At 25.2% G+C, this 22,754-nt stretch overlaps 1 protein-coding gene across 1 annotated transcript in view; it reads right to left on the bottom strand.

Annotated features, from left to right (window-relative positions):
* Positions 1–758: 758 nt before the first annotated feature.
* The window catches only part of Dpm1 (Dolichyl-phosphate mannosyltransferase subunit 1), a 39,311-nt gene continuing 17,315 nt past the window's right edge, over positions 759–22,754 (bottom strand). Inside the window, exons 3-8 of the mRNA XM_067274781.1 lie at positions 22,427–22,537; positions 20,573–20,598; positions 16,799–16,894; positions 15,152–15,220; positions 9,727–9,841; positions 759–1,629 (exon numbers count right to left, since the gene is read on the bottom strand). Of these exons, the coding sequence (XP_067130882.1) occupies positions 1,525–1,629; positions 9,727–9,841; positions 15,152–15,220; positions 16,799–16,894; positions 20,573–20,598; positions 22,427–22,537 (522 nt within the window). The 3' untranslated portion in view covers positions 759–1,524. The remainder of the gene's footprint in view (positions 1,630–9,726; positions 9,842–15,151; positions 15,221–16,798; positions 16,895–20,572; positions 20,599–22,426; positions 22,538–22,754) is intronic.

The raw sequence follows: 22,754 nt of genomic DNA on the forward strand, positions 1-22,754 counted from the left end.
AAATAATTTCCTTTCAAAAATTACTTATTCAACAAACATTTTTTTTTTAATAATAAAAATAATAAAACAAAAATATAAACATTCATCCATATAATATAATTGAAAATTTATTTAATATCTAGCTTAGTTTTTTATTGTGTATGGCTATGTTAAAATTATTTTGCATCTTCATAAGTTATAAATTATCAAAAATTTATCCAAAAGTGGCATTTTTCATCAGAATTTCTTTTGGATATCAGTTAATGAATTTCTATGATAAACAGCATAAGAAATTTAACTTTTCTAAGTTTGAAATTTAGTATTTTATTTATTTATAAACAAATATTGTTTAGTAAAAAAATTATTTAAATAAAATCTGAAAATTTAAAATATTACAAGTCTCCAAGAGAACACATTTTTTAACTAATAGAAAAGAAATTGATTTTTTTCGAAAGAAAGAAAACTGATTTACTCTGAATCTGAGTTTGTCATATCAATCAATCTAATTCAATACTCTTGTGCATTCTTGTTTAATGCAGTATTATCATTTCATATATTCTGAGCCTAAAATATCCTCCAGGTTTAAAACCAAATATCAAGAATTTAAAGTCATTTTCCTATTTAATCATAATTAATTATAAAAATTATTCAATTAAAATTCCATTTACTATCTAAAAATAGATTACCTTCATTAAAGTAATCAACTGCAGCTTTAATGTTGTATTATATCAAAAATAATTTATTATTCAGATATTTCAAAAAAAAAAAAAAATTAATAATCAAAACACACTTTTTATATCAAAACATTTTAATTACATACTTAATATCAGTCATACAATAAAAAAATAATTTATTACAGTATGAAATTGTCTCGATAACTATTTATATTAGCTATACAATTTATTTCTAATAATATAAAGTGGACATCAGAGAAAACGATAGATACGTCTGATGTAATAAATATTACAATGCGCCTTAGAAGGTGAATAATAAAATTTTCAATATTTTCCTAAAAGAAAATTAATATATCAAAATTTGCTTTAGTGTTTTAATTATAATTAAGCGTGTTTTCAATATTTTAGTTGGATGATGATTTTCATTTATTTTGCATCTTTTAAATGAAAACAGGAAAATTCCAAATAGCTATGTTATATAATTGAGTTTCATTTTAATGCTTTAAATTTAATCTATCTTAAAGAATTTACTTTAAATGTCTTACCAACAGCAACATTATGTAATATCTCAAAAGTTTATCTTAAAATTTAAGATATTTTAAAAGATCTTAATTGTTACCAAAACACTTATATCTAAAATCCACAAGTTATTTGCCAAGATTAAATACCAAACAGATTTAAAGTTATTATTTTAAAAAAGAAAAACATATTTCTATCATATACCAATTGATAAAACGTTTACATAAATTCAAAAATTTAAAATGCATATTTAGCTATAATTTTCATAATTAAAAAATCTGTTTAAGATAATTTTTTCTTATATTTAATAAGTTATTATTATTAATTTTATAAAAATAAATTACATTTTGATTCATGTGGTAACAAACAGATATAAGAGACCCTTTACAAACTGGACTATTTCATTTCCTCCAAGTTTAGATTCTCCATAAAAACGATCCACAAATGTAATCGGAACCTATGCAAAAACAATTATGGAAAACATAACATAATTATTAGCACTGTTACTTGTTATGATTAATATTCTAATATTTATCATCATTATTATGCTTTCTAATGCTTTTGTCAGTTAACAGTTTAAATTATTCTACTAAGGAAACAAAAATAAATTATAAATATAAAAAAAAACTTATTACTTTTAACATTTAATTAAATTTATAATACAACCACCACAATATTACTGATATACAGGACAAACTATGTAATTACCAATAAATTTATAATAAGAATTATTATTATTATTATGATGTTGGTGGAATGTATCATACTCGGTTAATACTAATGCCTAGCACTATGGTTCAGCATTAAGGTATAGCTACAAAACAAGCTGTTATTTCTATTAAGTGATGTTCATGTATGCATCTGTGTTTAAGAATTTCCTGATTATATTTCTTGTTAAGTATGGCTGCTTTCTGTAACATATTATGTGTACTGTTGTGAAGCCCTAATGTTGCTATACTCTCGTGTAATGTATTTCGTACAATGCCTTTGCAAGAAAGAACCACAGGCACAACTTGTTACAAAATACAGCATCTGTGGACACTATATTGCAGGTAAGTTTGGAGTATTTTCTAACTTTTTCAGTATATGTATTTTGAATGTTGTGGGGTCTGGAATAGCTATGTATACAACATATATGATTTTGTTTTGTTTGTCAATGAATGAGATATCTGGTCTTTTGTTATGGGTTGTTTAATCTATGATTATGGCTGAGTCATAGTATGTGTGTTGCTTTCTATGACTGTCTGAGATGTGTATTTGTAGTATTGTTGCTGGGTGTCTAATAGTGTTTGTTTGTGTGCAAACTTTTGATATATTATGTTTTCTATTTCATTACATCAACATAAGTAGTCACAATGATCAAATAGAAAACATAAAATCAAACACATCACATGAAATTGTATATTATCTTGATTGCTTGTAACCTGATGTACATCGTACAATTTCATGCATGATGTGTCATTTTCTACAAGTATCATCTACAAGTATTGTTAGATCTTTTAAGATATAATTTCTGTAGTTTTCTGTATTTGTGTGGCAATCACAAATCCTTCCATCTCTCCAAAGTGTCATTCGTGAGTCATCAGCAGTTTGATGCAGTTCAGTTAACATAATCCAAGCTGAGATCATTAAGATACCTACTGCAATGCTTCTTCTAAATCTTGGACTGTCTGTGTCTGTTGTATGGTATTAGATCCAGGTAAGCATTGTGCAGGTTTAATGGTGTACCATTTTTTGTATGAAAATCTTTCTGTAATTGTGATGTTTTTATTTTTTGTTAAAAAGTTCAGTGTTGGTAATTTGCTTGTAGTAATATTTGAGGCCTTGTCCTACCTCTTTATAAGGAAGCATCAGCCTTTCCACAGAGGACCTTTCCTTAGGATGATGATTGTTAAGTTTTGTTAATGTTGTTTGTATTTGTCTTTGGAGTTGTTCTAGTTGTGTGTGAATGTTTTGTAATTCTAGGGACAAGTTCAGTAAATAAACTTAAATGCATTAATGCATGTACAGATCATCTGGAGCACAATGTTCAGTAAAAAAAAAACTCTTTTCCAGTGCCAGCACTATTTTGCACTCTTTATAGTTGGTTTTCCATCAGTGCAACAAAATGACTGACCTCCAAGTGTTACCAATTTCATTATGAAGAACATAAATTTTCTTTATTTTTGGATGAAGAATTACCTCAGACAATTACTGAAAATGGTACAAATGTTACATAATAATATAATATTCTTTTTTTGGAGTAGCTACAAGGGAGTTTTGAAAATAATACCTTTTATTTTCTATTGCATACATTTTAATTTGAATTAAAAAAAAAAAATAGCAAGACTGTAAAGTGCACTCTTTTTCTCTTCCACAATGTTGTTCAACAAGTACTTGCAAGCAAGTGATACATAGTTGTGGTGTGCTTAGTTTTTGCCTTTTCATTCAAAACATCAAAAATCCATGCCAAAATGTTTGAAAAGTATTTTGAAGATTGCATGAATTATTATAGTATCTGACAATGGTGAAAAATGTTTAAACAAGAGCAAACGAGCTTATGAAATGAGCAGCAATCTGCCCACAAACATAGAAGGTTGCAGAAAACACTTTTCTAACAGTTGGGAACTACTGCCACATCTACTCTACAGCTCTGATGTAATACCTAGCAACTTTCACCAATTTAACCCAAAGCAAAAAGTTTCTCACAGGGAAGATGAAGAACTGAAATCCAGTACTCAACTCTCAAAATATGATGATTTTTGGGAAATGATACTTTCAACTTTGTGACATGCTGAGATAAGTGCATAAAAGCTTTCAGTTCTTAGATATAAAAATAGACTTACACTTATATTTCATTTTATATATTCAGTTTGAATAAAATGCATTATCTGAAAAATTAAAAAATTAAAAAGGCATTACTTTTCAAAACACCTTCATATTTAGAAAGCACACACTAATCATTCAGTATTCCTTTGCTATATTATGTCATTTCCTATGCACTGAAAACTCTTGTAATGATACTCGAGTTTACTTAATAAACTCATCTAATATGAGAATATATGAGTATTGGGATGCCATATGTGTTTATTGCTTTAAATGTGTTTTGCATTTAATCTGTTATTATATTTTTTTGTTAGTTTTTGTTTAATGTATGCATGTTCTGTAAATTTGGGCTGACAAATGCTGTTGTTGTTATACAATTTCTCAGACATGTAATGCACTAGTAACATGATGGTTAATATACACTGACAGATCAAAAATGTTTTGCTGTAATTATATAATTTAGTTACATATATTATTTTTATTTTTCTTTAATTTTATTTTGTTATATATAATATGCTTAACGGTCAACATTATAAGAAATGTTTAAACATTTTATATATTCATCTTCAAAAAACTAAAAAGGTTAGAGAAAAACATTTATGCAATTCAGCATGGATTTATCATTTCATTTTAAAAAAATTTTTGATTTTATTCTGTTTAATTTCATATATTGTTCTGAGGTAATGACGATAAAAATAGATGGAAGAAAAGCTTGATTAAAAATTTTGTTTCAGCTCATTCAGCAAAAGTATTTAAATATTCTATGCAGTAATAACAAGAAACAAAATTTATCTTCATATGATATATTTCTAAATACAAAGAATCAGTTTAAATTTTATAACATCCATTCATATAATTTAAAATGTTAAATGACTATATTAATAATTATAATAAATTTTGTAAAATTTATATTAATAAGTCCATAAATTTCTATGATATAAAATAATTATTGATGCCACCACATATTCAACAATAAATTTTTATTTTTTGCAATTTAAAAAGTTCAGACAGATATTGCTTATATAATTTAGTAAAAATAAGAGTTAATGTATTTGTTCTTAAATATGAAAAATTTTGTTTATTATATCTATAGACATTGAAATAACATTAAAATTTTAATGTTACATAACTCTTGATATCTTCTATTTCGAAGTTAAGACAATGAAGAAAATATACACATTTTCAAGTCTATGTTTTATCCATTTTTCACCAACCACAGAAGTAACAGCTAAAAACACATGAAGATAAACTTCACGAAAAGACAAACAATAAGTAGAAAATTCACACAGTTAAAACGATATCAACATCAGCCTTTCTATGGAGGATCTGACGTTTTTTACATTAAAACCAGAAGTATAATCTTCTTACCATACCATCAAGTCCTTAACATATTTGTGAATTTTCTACTTATTGTTTGTCTTTTCGTGAAGTTTATCTTCATGTGTTTTTAGCTGTTACTTCTGTGGTTGGTGAAAAATGGATAAAACATGGACTTGAAAATGTGTATATTTTCTTCATTGTCTTAACTTCGAAATTAAAATTTTATATCAAATGCAAATTGTTCAAATTACAGATATTATATATACTGTATTTATTTTTTATGTTTCCTCAATGTATCTAGCTGATCTCTGTACATAAAATTCAAATAAACTTAAATTCGATGATATCACTGTACATCATCATTTAAGCTTATTAAATTCTCCTTGGAAGATTAATTTTCCTATTGTATAATTTCTACGAAATGATAGCATTTAGATATGATTAATTATTTTATGTATTTTTTGCAATGCTTTGTTAATTGTGTGTTTCATAATGCTATTATAAAAATCCTAAATTAATTTGGGTTTCTTTTATTTTAATGAAAAAGTTATTTTACAGTAAAAATTCATAGTTACTGAAACTCTTAGTTAATCATTATTCTTGCATTTGGCCTTAATCAATTTAAAACATGTAACAGTAAAAATATAATATTGTGCATATTTTCTGAGATATTAACACTTCTTATCTTTATGAAAGGTTTTTAAAATACATGTAAATTTAAAAGTCACTATCTTAAATATCTAAATATTAAAGAATAAAATCAGATTACAAGAACTTAATATTAATTTTAATAAATTTATTGATGATAATTTTTAAAGTTTTGATGATATTTAAAAAATGCAGCTTATTTTAAAATAATACTTTTGTATATTGAATAAAGAAATAATCGAGAATAATTATGCAAAAATATTGCATGCATAAAATATAATAGCTTGTCATACATTTACAATAGAATAATAATAAATTTTATTCAGTATAATAAGATTATTCTTAGTAATTTGGAAAGAATCCAAAATCAGGGTATTATGAAATATTTAGTATCACAAATGATGCATATAACATTTTAGAATTTATAATATTTAAAAATTAATATATATTAAATGAACTGTCATAGCAAACGTAGAGAATTTGTTAGATGAAAAATACACCAGTAGTGAATATAAAAAAAAAAAAAAAAGACTTTCTCAACATTCTACAGAAAAAAATCTATTATAAAGAAAAATTCCTTATATAGAGGTTTTAACTGTGTGTGTGTGTGTGTGTGTAATAATTATAAATAACTTTCAAATATTTTCAATTTTTAACATTAAAAGAATATAAAAGTACATTTTATACCTTCTCATTAACATTTCTGTCAAATTTTTTCCTGAATAAAATATGTTATACATACCTTGAAAGAGATTGTTTTGAATTATGAGATAAATTTGTTATTAATCATAAAATGTCCTCAAATAAATTACCGGTAATTATTCAAATTAAACAGTTAACCTAAAAAATTTATTTTAATATTATGTTTTCCTATATACCAGACATGGGCAAATGCGGCTCTTTTTGAGTTACATGCGGCTGTTGCTGAAAGTGTTCATTTCTGTTTTTTATTATTATTTTTACAATTTTATTTTTATAATTTTGTGAAAATATGTTTATTAAAAAAATTCAATATTTGTTTTATATTATATTTAACTTATATAATAAAATTGCGCGCCTTACCATACTATCCGCCATGACAGTACAGAACTGCAGTTCCCATGCATTTTGCAAAACCTACATTTTGGCTCCCACTGAACTCTTGTTTGCCCACCCCTGCTATACACTATGTATATCTTTTCTTAAAATTTTCATACTAAAACAATAGTGTATTTGTATAAAACTAACAAAAGTATCAAATCTTCAAGTCTGAATACCGGTATTAAATAAGTACTCACTCTTTGAACCTTTGTATCCGGTACTTTTTTACCCTCCAGAAAACAAACGTTTTCGACCTCACTCGAGGTCTGCTTCAGGTTAAAAGAACAAAAGAAACTGGCTTCCCAATTTTTGAATTATTCTTCGAGGAATGTAAAGACGGCAATGCACTTTCATACACCTCGCGTTACGTATGCAAAGAACAAGAAAATGACAACAGCGCTACGTAGCGCACGCATATATTCGAAAATTATGTTCAAATTTATTTTAAAGCTAAACGTTCCCTGAAGAATAATTCAAAAATTGGGAAGCCAGTTTCTTTTGTTCTTTTAACCTGAAGCAGACCTCGAGTGAGGCCGAAAACGTATGTTTTCTGGAGGGTAAAAAAGTACCGGATACAAAAGTTCAAAGAGTGAGTTACCTAACAAAAGTATGTTTGCTTTTAGAATGACAAAAAATGTTTCTTTGCATTTAATGAAATATACAATTATGTTAACAATCACAGGAGACACAATAAAATATTAAATACATTTCAGCATGAAAATTTCTGTAACATTTTGATATAAAAAATATGAAAATAGAACTATTAAAAACACTTTTATCCAAAGTAATTCAAAGTAACAATGTTGGAATAACTAGCAACATTTTTATTCTACTTTTATTGTACATAATATTGAAAATGCTTTATCAGGAGGTTAAATTTAAAGAATTTTCTTATGAAAAGAAACACTATGTGCAAATCATAAACTACATCACTTGGAAACTTTATCTCTTTTTTGTAGACTTGCATTCTGCCTTTGATCTTTTTAACAGATATATCTTGTGGCATGTATCGTGGGAAAATGGTTTAACATTCAGAATTGGGAATTGAATTGTTTAATGCATTGGTATAGTTACATTTCAGCCTTTTTGCAGACTAGAAAAGGAAAGTCTGACTTCTTTTTATGAATAGAAGTATTTGTCAGGCTACACGTTAAGTCATATTCTTTTTAATTTCTATTTGAATGGGTTAATTAAAGAAATGGTTGACTATTTGGCTTCTGGTTTCAGATTTGCCATACTTAGGTTAAGATTTTGGAATATGCAAACCATCTTATATTATTAGTGAATTCAGTTAATAATTTATGGCGGTGGCTTATTGTTATTTTCAAGGATTTCATTCTTAAAATGTAATTGAAGGTAAATTTAAGTAAATCAAAGATACTGACATTCATAAATGGTAGTATCAGTTTGTAAAATAAAAATTTATTCTTTAAAGATGTTCAAATTGAGGTTTTTAGGAATATTAAATATTTGGTTTTGTTTTAGTCTAATGATAGGTTCCTTAAGCATTTGAATTTGATTAAGAAAAAGGCAGGACTGGTTTCAATGAAGATTATTCATACACATACTTATGGAGATTGGTTAAATAGAGAGAAAAACAACAGTTATTTGAAGCCTAGGTACAAGCATTGGTTTTATATAGAGTTTAGTTTATAGATTGGTGTAACATGTTTGAAAATATCCAGTGACATTTCATTAAACATTGTTATGGTAAGGGCTGTGGGGTTCTGCATTACTTTATAATCTTAAAGTTTGCCAAACTTACTATTTATTTTAATATTGTGAAAAGATGACTTCTTTGGTTCAATGAATTGGGTATTAAAACCACCTTGATGAGAAAAGGTAGAGATTCTCTTTTATCTAAACAGTTTGATTATGGTAAGGAGATACAGAATTTAGTGAATCACCTTTTCTTATAGACAATGGCTGAATGGAAATTTGAATCTGTGGAAGTTAAAATGAAGTTATGTGACACTGATAGATCTTTTGGTATAGAGATTTTAATGATGTTGTATATCTCAAAGTTATTTAAATTTTTATGTTTGGTCTGCATTGTTAAGAATTATTAGTTAGAAGTGATTCTACATGTTTTCTTAAAAGGTTTGTTGATTTTCTTTGGTGATGAAGATACTTTTCATGATGTTGCTTCCTGTAGAAGCATAAATTTGCTGAACTCCATAAAAAATATTTGGTACAAAATTATCGTTACAAGAGAACTTCTGTATTGATTACTTTTTCAAATAAGATATTAAAATTTTATATTATTAAGATAGTAAATCTTTATAAATTCTATGCTTAAATTTTCAGGAGTGTTGCTTTATCACTCTGCCATATTAGTTCACTATGGCTTTTCTGCTTTGTAAGAATTGTCTATGATTGTTATGATAGATTAATGTGTGTTGTACTTAATTTACATTTTATAAACTTTTTCCAGGTAATCTTTGTGGCTTATTGTTTGTTTAATTCTAGTATGGAACAATTCATCACAGCCTGATGAAATTTCATTCTTTATTTATTTGTTGTTTATAGATTACATTTGTTGGTTTGAATATTGTACAATAATCGTTGTAATTTTTTATTTGTATTTTGCATATTAAATAAATAAATAAAATATCTAATAGTCAAATTATTTATTTATTTTTTCAAATATTAAATCACTAGAAAACAATACATCAATCAAAAATTTTTATTAAGTACTTACTTCACCAATAGTATATCCAAGCTGACGAGCTCTTATTATCATTTCCATTTGAAAAACATAGCCTTTAGAAACACATGCTTCAACAAGTTTTTGTAACACTGACTTTTTATATAACCTAGATTAAAATGTTTATTTTCATTATGTTTAGGAAAAAACTGTATATAAACAATAGTGACAATAACATTTCATATCACTAGTAAATTATAATAATTTTTAATACAATAATAAAAATATTAAATACAGTCTAACTGTTCAAATTTTTCAAAATAGTATTAACAACTTATGTAATTATTTTGTATCTCCTTAAAACAAAAACCAAAGTACAGTGCATTTTCACTAATCTAAACTAACTGTTGAACAAGATTGTTCAAATTAGTGAAAAGTTCATGTTACATGGTTATATATGAAGAACAGACAGTCAAAGAAGACTATAGACATAACAGTTTCTTGAGGACAAAATATTGTGCTAAAAAAAACTGTTTTAGAATGAATTTACCATTGTTCTTTTTGTTCAGGACTTTTTAATTCCAATATGTTATTATGTTATTGACTGGATTTAGTAATCAAGCTGCATGTATATCAACTTGAACTTCAGGTATGGAGGCAGCTAGACTGCTACATCTAGCCAATAACATATTGGAAGTAAAGGGCTAGAAACATTTAATTTTTTGAACATTAATACCATTAAATTAAATTTGTAGACTCATTAGGTCTTAAAGAATTGGAAATTTACATATTCTCCAAAGAGCTAAGTACATAAATGCTAAGGATGTTGAAAGCCTTTCTAATGTACAAAAAGATGTATATGAAATTAACATAAAAATCTGCTAAGTCAAGGCGATTGACACTATGCACTGTACAATGTTTATTTTTAATCTTTTATGTTGTTTTCTCATTTTGATTCTATTTATGTAATCATATGTTATATTTATATTCTTTTTATTTAAATCAGCTTTGCTAAATTCCAATAATGTTCTTTTTCAAATATTTACCCTTACAAAAAGATAGAATAAAAATATTTTAATTTTTATTCTATTTTTGTAACACTCTACATTTCAAATTTATATATTTTGACACTTCTACCTGTGTTCTCTAGATCAGTTTTTCTCAAACTATGGGTCGTGTTAAAATTTTAATGGGTCACAAAGTGATACTACTTTCTGCAGAAATACTTGTAATACTTGTATTACTGAAATATTCTCTAAGAACTAGAACAATAGATACATCTCTTACATACTAAAAATTTTGAACAACTTTTTTCTGAAATTATTATTGTCATTAGTAATAAAATTAAGATTATAGAAAGGGTGTATATGAAATTAATTTCTCTTTTCCATTTTGAACAACATCAAAATAGATATTTTATGTAAGGTTGTAGTTATAAAGCCATTTAAGTTGCAATGGTTTGGAAAATATTTCCTTGTTTATTCAAACTTTTAGATTTATTGTCATACATAACAATAAATTACAAAAAATAAATAATGGATGAATTTTGGCACAAGTGAATCAATAAATAATTTTTAAAGATTTTTTTGGCATATGTACAAAATGAAATTGACATCTTAAATCTGAAAAGTCAATTTTAAAAAATGATTCATTAAGTTTATAAGAAATTTGTAGTATTTTTCAAAGCAAAAGAGTCCTGAATAATTTTGAAACAGTCCATTTTATTTACAATGGTCAGTGTTACATTTTTTAATAGTCAAATTTCAATAACAAAAGCTGAAACTGAAGTATTTGTTACAAATCAAAATTGGTCCAAACTGCTTTTAATAGAAACACACTCAATGTTACATTTTACACTTAGAAGTTATCAATAAAGCATAATTTTATTTTGTTTTATAATATACAGCAACTCCAATTTACCAGGGTTTTTAAAAATTTTATATTAAAAACATTTGGGTTATGGAACCATTACAAACAATTATATTGAGTTGTATGAGCAAAAAGTTTGAGAAACTGCTCTAGATGATTAGAGTATTTTGTTTACTGTAGCTTAATGAAAACCTTTCAGATTGGTTGAAAACATTTGCAATAAATTAAGTTTGTATAAATTTATAATTATTGGTTTGATTATAAACAACTTAAAAAACAAAGTACAAATACCTAAACATAATGATATCATTTGCTACATCACAAAAATGACACTTGTTCAATATAATTTATCCTATATTTTATATAAGTGAGTTGTTATAACTATACTTTCATTGATTGATGTATTCAGTATGAATGTTAAATGTGTTTCATAAGAATCATTCAATGTTTTCTTGGTATAACATTTTCTATTTCTGTCAGCATAACAAGTTAAATTTTATTATAAAAGAATTTTAACTGTGGCTTCTAATTTTACTAAAATATCATTTCTCAGTAAAAACTACAATATTCAATATTTTTTTATTGAGCATATTAATTAATCTATGTATCCAACAGAATATTAAATAACATATAAGTTTAATATTAGATATTTCGAGTTTGTAAAATTCTAGATATTTAAATACCTAGACTTTTACAAAACAGAATGAAAAACATCAGACTTCTTTTCAGGAGTCTGAATTCTAAATGTTTATTAATTCTTTTGAAGATTAATTATTTTCCATAAAAATTATCATGTTACATATAGAACAATAATTAAGGATTTATATTACAAATACACCAAAGAAATGTTAGCAGAACAATAAAAGTATATTAAATTACTGAAATATAAAAATTAACAACTTTTACGTGTTAATCTCTTCAAATAATCTTTTTGATTCCTCCATTTCTTTTCTAAAACATATTTTAAAACACCAAATTCTAAAGTTTCAATTTAGTCTGAACTCACTTTATTAGCAACATTATAAAACTCTCTCAAATAATAGAATTTCTATAGCAATTTTAATGTTTACATTTAAAAAAAATCACAATTAAACTTCTTAATAAAAGTTTTATAATGATTTCATGAAAGTCAGTTCAGCATTTTTTGTTTATTCAAAATTTGTTATTAAATTAAATCTAAAATGAAACACCTATAATATAAAAGTAAAAGAATTCTCTTACAGTTAGTTGTATTAATACATATTTTACTATTGGAAAGGGCAGAATATAATAGGATTTTGCTTTTATGCAGAATTGATACATAGGGATTCATGTTGTTTTTTGTACATGACAAATGGTTAAATTAGAAGTTGAATGTAAGAGTAATTTTGCCTATTCATGCACATGCTGACTAATCTATCTTGACATGTATCCTAAAAATTTGCATAAATTTCAATAGCATTTTCCAGTAATTTTGAATAATTGCACATGCACATGAGATAGCATACATTCTTTCTAGAATGTTGTTGATTCCATTTATTGAAAAATTTTATATAAATAAGATTAATTTCAAAAATGAAAGGTGATAATTATATCTAAATTAATAGTTCTGGAAGTGAAGATTAGCCATAGGTCCAGGTAGTAGTCTAGCTTTAATCAAAAATTGAGTTTGTGGAATTGTTGCTTATATAGAAATAAAAGGATTAAATCATTAGAAAACTGGGAGGAAAATTCAAAATTTTATATGGACATGTTTGCCAGATTCTGAAGGAACATCAAATGACTATCAAGAATCAAAAGTTCACTCCAAAATATATGAAGAAGCAACTCAGTATTCAAAAATCTTCTGCAGAAGCTACATGATGGAATGTTGAAGGCATCAAATAATCTTAATGTGGTTATGGACGACAAGTCCGATTTCACTTTTGATGGAAGTGAATGTGCAGGTAACAATCATGTTTTACCAAGGAAGAACTATATGTAGATCCTGAAGTCAAATTCAAACAAAACTCCAAGTTTTCACTGAAGATTCTGGTTTGGCTAGCAATCAGTTCAAAGGAATGTTCACAGACCTTCAATATCCATTACAGCTCTCCACCACTAAAGAAGTTCTATAATGAATGCATTCAGAAAAAGCTAGTACTCTTTCTAAAGAAATACTACCCTCACTAAGGATGTTTTCTTATCATACAAAGCCTCTGAAAATTATGCTCACAATACAATTGCCAAATTGGACCATTACACAATTCAATACATCTCTTGTGAAGCCAAAGTTCCTACTATTCAACGAGACTAATTAAGAGTTTTTGGTACCAACTAAAGCAAAAAGTTTATGAAAATGGTTGGGAAGTTGGATCCTAAAGGAGTTGGAAGACAAGATGAAGGCCAGACTTTGCCACTTCAAAACTGAACACTTTGAGCGGTTAATGAAATGAATTATGACTAAAGTTTGAATTGCAGCCAATTTTGGTCCCGATAATCTCATCTAAACAACTTTCCCTGACAACATTTGGTAATGCCATCTGTTATCATATTTTATTATTAAAAAACTATTTATATTTTTAACTATTATAAAACAGCAAAAAGCTTAGTTTTGAGAGTAGGGACGAGTTTTATAAAAAAATTGTAAATACTAATAATGAGTAAAAACTCTACTGGAGATACACACGACCTTCATTATCTCCCCCATTCCCTTGATCTTTAATCACCAAAATTTAATAGCATAATGTCTTTATATTAAAGCCATCCTATTATCAAAAGTTTATTTCCTACTTAACATACCAGCCAATTTGCCATACTCTGACTTTAATTCTACATTACACTTAAGATTCTGATTCCCAGAACTACTGTAAATGCATATGCAAAATATTTTGACAGAATCTTCTTTCATAAGCTTTTTAATGGTTTCATTGTGTTTCATATATTCAAAATATTTATACTTACATATCCCAGCAGTAAGTAATTATGTTACTTATATTTTTTATTGTTTATTAATAAAAAACAATTTGATTTTCAAATATTATAAAAATATATATATAAATAGATAACAAAAATATTTTATTTTGTATATGCTACAATTTTTAAATTAAAATTGCATAAAGAGTTGCATACAAAAGTTATTTTGCAAAATTTACAAGCACTTTTATAAAATTAAGGTTATGATAACTATAATTAAAATTTCTTCAATATTTTTCAAAATATTATCAGAAGTCACCAGTATTAATTTTATCTTAAAACTTTATGGTACTCTGTGTACTGTACCATGCATTGTCAGACCAAGATATATGAAATGACCTGTATATTCTAATTATTATAAATTGTGACACTCTCCATATATCAGTTCAATTTTTAATATTTTTTTGTGTTTTATAGATTATACACAAATATAAAACAAAAATATTAACATTAAATAATGATGTTACTATTTAAAACAGGTGAAGCATGTATTAACAAATAAATTATATAGAAAAACTAATTAAAGTTAAAATATCAATGTTTATCTTTTTTATAACACAAAAAGATAATAAATGTAAAAAGACTAACTATGTTAAGCATTATAAAAAATTTATTATTTTATACCACATATTTGAAACAGCATATTTAATAAAACATATAATGAAAATTACTTTACCTGAAACTACCAGTTAAATCTGAAGAACCAGGCCTTAACAGTATCTGTGTTAAATAATTTGCTCCTCGACTAAAATCAAAAATAATTTAAAAGAGAAAAAAATTTTAATAAATTTAAAAAACATCAAAAATTTATAAAATGTAACATATATGTTAATAAACTAGAATCTCTTAATACTCAAATTCTTTAACAAAAAATTTTATAACTGATTTTCTACTTTGATAATGATAATAATGGATCAAATTAACAAATATCTTAATGATTATATATTAATACCAATTTAGACTGTCATAGATCAAAAAGGATAAGAGGCTGTCAGTCCATCATTTCATTTTTGAGCTTGTTAATATATATTTGGAATTTAATGTTATGTAAAATATTTAAATGTTAGATGTTATGGCAAACTTCTGGCTCTTGAGAATCGCTATAGTTTTATAAGGAACTTCATTTCCAACTTAAAAATAAATTTTTTCAGAAATCATTCTTGAAATCTTAGTTCTGTTATTGTTGTGTTTTTAGATTTTTTTTTTTTTAACATAAACTAATTATCAAAAGCTATTGGTTGCAAAATTTTTTTCCTCTCTCTCTCCAATACTCATCTTTAAAGTCTATTTTATTCATTACTTCTATCTATTTATCTTATCTCTTTTCTTTTCGTCATCATAAATTTAAATTTACATAAGGTTTGTTGGAAGAATGACTTTATATATATTCAAATATAGGCAGTTTCTGACTATCAGACATAATGCAATCTTAAAAATATGTATAAACGTCAAGAAATATAATTCTATATTATAAAGGAAGTTCTTGAAGAACTAAAAAGAAAAATCTAAAGCTCTTATTAAGACTTTTCTTTTTTTTACAGTGAATAAGTTACAATGCATAAAACATTAAAACCACAGATTAAGCTAATAATAGACAATAAAAATTAATTTTTAGCAATAATTTTGCTGTTATAAAACCAAAACTGGAAGAAACTATTACTGCACAATAACCCAATATTTTTGTTTTGAAAATTTGGCATAAAAACAGCAATTTAGCAGATATTATAAAATTATGTATGAAAGAGCAAATTGTCTGCAGAAAACTGACTACAGTCTGTCACATAAAATAAACAGTTATTTATAAAATCATTCCATGTAAAAATACATAATTTCTTAAACAGCAGCAATACTTTCATTATAAGTTTAATTTAATCATAAATTGTACAGTAGAGAGTCGAAAATTGGAATCAATTAGGGACTGGGGTTGTTCAGATTGGTGATTTGTTCCGATTACCGATTATGTACGAAAAAATATATTAACCTGTCCGATGTTCAAATTTTTCTCCGTTGCGTGTCGCCTCGTGTTGAATTTTTGTCGATTTTAAGCCTAACGAAAATTTTTATAATAATAATCGAGGCTATCGTATCGTTAAAAATTATTTCTTCATTTTGTACAAACAAAATAAATATATTGAAGAATATAAAAACATAAAAATTATACTTTAGAAGTAAATCTAGTATCAAAAACGTTCGATTCAGCACAACACAGTCTGACTGAAAATCGTTCTGATTACCGGGGTTCCGATTAACGACTCTCTACTGTAATTAAAAAGTTAACAAATATAAATTAAGATTATAAATTTATATAATTTTGTGAAAATACCTTATTATTTTTCTTTTCAAATCCCAGCCATAAACCCCTCCACTTCCAATGTAACGAGTACCAGAAATTATATCATAATTATTTTTTTGTTGTTTTCTGAAGAATAAAAAAATTTACATATTTTTAGTTTCTCTTATAAAATTAAAAATATTAATAAAACTGAGTTACATTTTAATATTAATATAATATTTAACATTGAAAATTTACTCTCTCTAGGACTGGATAAAATTACAATTTAGCAACAAAACAAAAATTATTAAACTATTTTTACCAAAACATTTTTGAATCTTTCATAATTAGTATAATATATAGGTAACTGTTACAAGAAACAAAACTGTTCAAATTGAATTTTTTGCTTGTGAATTATAAATTTTAGAGCTGTTTCTATTTCCTAATCAATTGTATAAAATTATTTTCTTCATTAAAAAAAACTTTACTAGAGAAAGATTTTATAAGTTCACAGCATAAATATTTTCTATACCGTATTTTACGGACTATAAGACGCACCTTAATTTTTAAACAAGTAAAAAAAAAATACCTATAAGACGCTACGGACTGTAAGACGCACCTGAATTTTGGAGGCAATTTTTCGAAGAAAAAAGTGCGTCTTATAGTCCATAAAATACGGTAATTATATACAGAAGAAAAAAAAAGAATAGTCATAATATAGAACATATTTTGGTGATATATTGAAAGATTGTTGACAATTGAAAAAATAATCTTTAAATAAAATTATGAATGTTAAAAATGATAAAAATTTTGAATGATCTAAAATTTATATAAAATGTTTAGTGCTCAAGTTTTAAACTAAAAACAATGAGTGTGGAGCTATAATTTTCTCATTTTTAAATACTTTGCTGTTTTTATACTAAACTCAATTTCATTTTATATATTCTTCCAATTTTTCAAAGCCTGTATAAAATCATTTTTGTATAAAATCATTTTCTTCATTAAAAAAAAACTTTACTAGAGAAAGATTTTATAAGTTCACAGCATAAATATTTTCTATACCGTATTTTACGGACTATAAGACGCTATGGACTATAAGACGCACCTTAATTTCACGCTTTATATTTAAAGTAAATATAAGATCTCTTGGAACACAACAGCATTGATAGAGATAGCATTAACCAGAAGTATAGTAGCCTTACATTGAAGACAACTTGTACACCTGACGTGTACAAGTTGTCTTCAATGTAAGGCTTTTATTTACTGTAAATGTATAGACTTGAAAAAACTAAATTTTATAAATAATTTAACTAAAAGCAAGGGTTCCTAATAAAGACTACAAGAAATCTTATGAGATTCAATCTACCAACAGCTAAAAATTAAATCAGTTGTGAAAAACAAACAACCAGCAATTACAAGAAAAGTATTAAAGCAATAGAATAACATGATGCAAATACAACAACAACAACAAAAAAACTATTTAAAAATAATAAAATTATAGAATAAGAAAGGTTATCACAATATTAAAATTAAAAAAAAAAAAACGTATTCTGTTTCATGTTTATCAAAAAGATGCTTTATATTTAAAGTAAATATAAGATCTCTTGGAACACAGCAGCATTGATAGAGATAGCATTAACCAGAAGTATAGCAGATAAATGAAATCGAACTAAGATTTTAAAAAATATTAAAAGAATTTGTCAATGTATCTAATAGAGAGACTATATATTTTGAAAAATAATAGTACAGTAGAGAGTCGTTAATCGGAACGCCGGTAATCGGAACGATTTTCAGTTGGACTGTGTCATGCTGAATCGAACGTTTTTGATACTAGATTTACTTCTAAAGTATAATTTTCATGTTTTTATATTCTTCAATATATTTATTTTGTTTGTACAAAATAAAGAAATAATTTTTAACGATACAATAGCCTCGATTATTATTATAAAAATTTTCGTTAGGCTTAAAATCGACGAAAATTCAACGCAAAGCGACACACAACGAAAAAAAATTCAACACGAAGCAACACGCAATGGAGAAAAATTTGAACATCGGACAGGTTAATGTATTTTTTCATACATAATGGGTAATCAGAACAAATGACTAATCGGAACAACCCCAGTCCCCAATTGATTCCAATTTTCGACTTTCCACTGTAATTAATATTATGTTAGAAAACAAAATTTTATCATGTCTAATGAAAGAAATACATAAAAGGAAAAAAAAAAAAAATTAATTTTAAGGGAAAGTTAATAAAATGCATACATTAGTGAGGGAGAAAAAGTGTCTTTTGTTTTAAACTTTTCATATATTTTTATTAATATTTAGGTCTGGAGAATGTAATTGGAAATTCATTTGAGTTACAGGTTTGAGTTCTGCTTTGAACCAATCTTTTCTTCCAAAATATTGAAAAAATAAATTAAAAATTAATTTATTTCTAATTAAATTTATGAGATGATAGCTTAACCACCTAACTCTAGCCAAACTGCTTTTATAACTAATATTAAATTGGCTTTAATATAGTCCAATACGCAATCTGATGGATCATTTGGCAATATCAACTGAATTTGATTATTATATATTTTATAATATTTAATAGTCCTTATTACATTGCATAATATTTAATGAAATTCTTTTAAATTATAAAGAAAATTTAAAAACAAATTGTTTTCATTTGTTCAAATTAAAAATTTTATTTTATTCTATTATTATTAAATTAGTCCTCTAAAGGTGATATTATTGTACTTTAAATTCCTTAAAAAATTAAAAATTTAAAAATTTTTTAAGGAATTATTAGTTTTTCTCTATAATAATAATGTTTAATAATATTTGAATGATATTATAATTCTAATTGAAAACACCAAAAACACCATTTTATTTTAGTTTAAACAAATTTGTATAGTTATTTACTTATAAGAAAACTAACATAAATTTTTTGTTACCCATGATATAAAAAACATGAGGATTCCAAAACTAAGAATGAATTAATTTTAAATCATTAAATACATCTATAAAAAACAAATTAATTAAATAATTAATTAAAATAAAAAGCTCAATAGATTAACAAATATAAGAATTCAAAATTAATATATTGAAAATGTCACAACAAAGTTCAGGTCTCCAATAGGTCCCAACTGACTTGAAATATTGATATATCCCCTATCTATACATAATGTGCTAAAATAGTTTAATGACAAGGACCAAATTGACAAATCAAAGGAGGATTTTTCCAAGAAAAAGCTGAACTCTAATCAAAAACTTTGCCATCCATACTAGTGTATAACTTTAATTCAAAATCCTATAAGATAAAAAAATCACTAGAAGATTTTCTGTAATTTGAAACATTCTCTCTCTGTTATAGTTATTACAGAATGATGTTTCTTGTTGCAAAAATTTGCTATGTATTTGTCACATAATAAACCTTGTACACCAAATGATAAACAAAATTAAAATAACATCTCTTGAAAAATTTAAAATGGAAGATGCATTTGTCGTCTCAAATCCAGATAATACTTCCTAAATTTGTTCTACATATGTGAAAAGTAAATATTCCTGAGGAATCAACTCAGGAGATATCAATATTCTGTCAAAAAGACCACAAATAAAACAGTTCTTCATTAGTCTCCACAAATTAAAGTCATAAAACTTTTTACGTAAAAAGACGAAAAAGCTTCTTGAATTAAGTAAATTATATATTTATACATCTAAAATATAATGCAATTCATCAGTACTTCTCACACAGATATGATATAATGTAAATAAAAATATTAATTATTTTTACTTTAAAATATAAATATAAAAACTATATTAAAAAAATATACTCACACAATGAATTCTGGAATAAATTTCGGCTGAAAAATTCAATGTAATTATAATTAATATAGTATATAAATATATAATGAGTAATTATCTAATTTGTTTATTATTTAAAAATCATATTTTTAGACAATGTCATCCTAAGATAATACTTATTTATCAGATTTATTGTAAGAATTTAATCTGAAATAACTAGCACACAAATAAATAATAAAATTTTAAAAATATTCCTTATTAACTTTTTATTAAGACTAAAAGTAAAAATATTTTTCTGTATACTTATGGAGAAGTTAATTAATTTAGCATTAAAAATTTTCAAAACACCAAAAAGCTTTGAAAGATTACTTAATTCCTATTAAAAAGATTACAATTCATTATTTCATAATGTTAAAATGCCATATAATTTATGATATTAATATTATCCAACAAATAATTGTAATCAAAACAAAAATATTTATTAGTTCATTGTCACTAAATAAAATTGTAAATACAGTAAAACCTGTCCAAAATAGAACCTTCATGAAATGGAAACCTACCTAAAAATGGGAAAAATTCTCTGCAATATAACAATTTTCTGTTAAATTTTACTATAAGTCGAAAATCTGTCCAATACAGAAACAGAAGAGGATTTTGTGTATGAAGAATATAACTTAACCTTGATACAAAGGAAAATCAAGATTCCATTTGTAGACATAAATTAAAATAGCCTCCAGGTATAATAGACATCACAGAGCATGACAAACTGTATTCTGAGAATTATTTTGAACCTTGTAGGAGAAACAAAGCTTAAGTGACATACAAACACAATGTTTTTGTTAATATTAGTCTTTGTTAGAATTAACCAGGAGCATTATTAAATACTTTTAAGAATTGAATTCTAGAGAACAAGCAACAAATGGATTGTCAAATTGCTATTAGGCTATACATCCACAAGAGCCGAATTATCGGGCTAGAGTTGGCTATAATAAATAAATAATTAATAAGACAATTTGGCACTATTAGGCTATTATAATTAGTAAATAGATATAAATGATCTGGTTAGAGATAAGAGATACAGATTTTATCAATTACATATAATGTGATTGATAAAAATAATATGAATAAGGTAATGTAATGCTGCCAACTTATCTGGTATGTAGTTAGTAACTAACTAATATAAACTATTCAAAAATAAGTTGATTTAACATGTTGATAATTACAAATTTGATCAAGATGAAGTAAATGATTAATCAGAGTATTAAAATTCCTTGAAAAGTCAGATCAAAGAATAGCTATTTTTGCACTACTGTAATGCAATTAGAATTTCTGACAGCAGAACAAGACACTAGTTTTTGATACTTGAACTGACTTGTTTGCTGTTGTGCGAGTTCATAAGAATTACACCTGAGAACTATTTGAATACCGAGCACAAGTTCTTGGAAACAATGAGAATGTTTTGCAAATGAATAATTCTCAATTCTTCCATTCAAATACTCCCATCTTTAGTTGGAATCACTTTGGATTAACTTGAATTCGACCTAATAAAACTTTTTTATGTATGCAAAAATGATTTTACTATAAAAATGAATATAATTGTGTAAAATTTATCTGGTAAAGTATAAAGATAAATAAATAAGTAAAAAAATTCCAAAACCTGTTCAAAACAGAAATCAGCCAAACCAAAAAAAATATTTGATTATCATTCCATATTTTATGTATATTAATTTATATACAGTAAAACGTAAACAGATTTTACTTTATATAAATTAACATACATATAATTGAAACTAAAACTTTTAACATACAGATATTCATTTGAAAATGACTTTAAAACCTTTGTGACTAAATAATATTATGATAATTATAAAGAATGACTTATCTTACATGGTGAGACAAATCAGCATCCATTATTATGATAAAATTTCCTTTTGCATGTTTCATTCCATGAATATATGCTGTACCTAAACCTAATTTCTTTTCTCTTGGTCTCAAAATCTAAACAGAAATAGTTATAAAATTTAAATATTTAGTATATTTAAATATGATATATAAAATGTTTTAAACATAAAAACCACAACAACAATATCTGTTATAATTGTATAAAATGTTTTATATAATTATATCAGATGCTCAGTTTGTTAAATTAGTAATTCATTACTTTTTCCAAAATTTTGGCTGATTTAAATAAAATAAAATAAATTTTCATCAATTT

Source organism: Centruroides vittatus, unplaced genomic scaffold (genome assembly GCF_030686945.1).
Source record: "Centruroides vittatus isolate TY-2023 unplaced genomic scaffold, ASM3068694v2 contig_564, whole genome shotgun sequence".
Lineage (NCBI taxonomy): Eukaryota > Metazoa > Arthropoda > Arachnida > Scorpiones > Buthidae > Centruroides > Centruroides vittatus.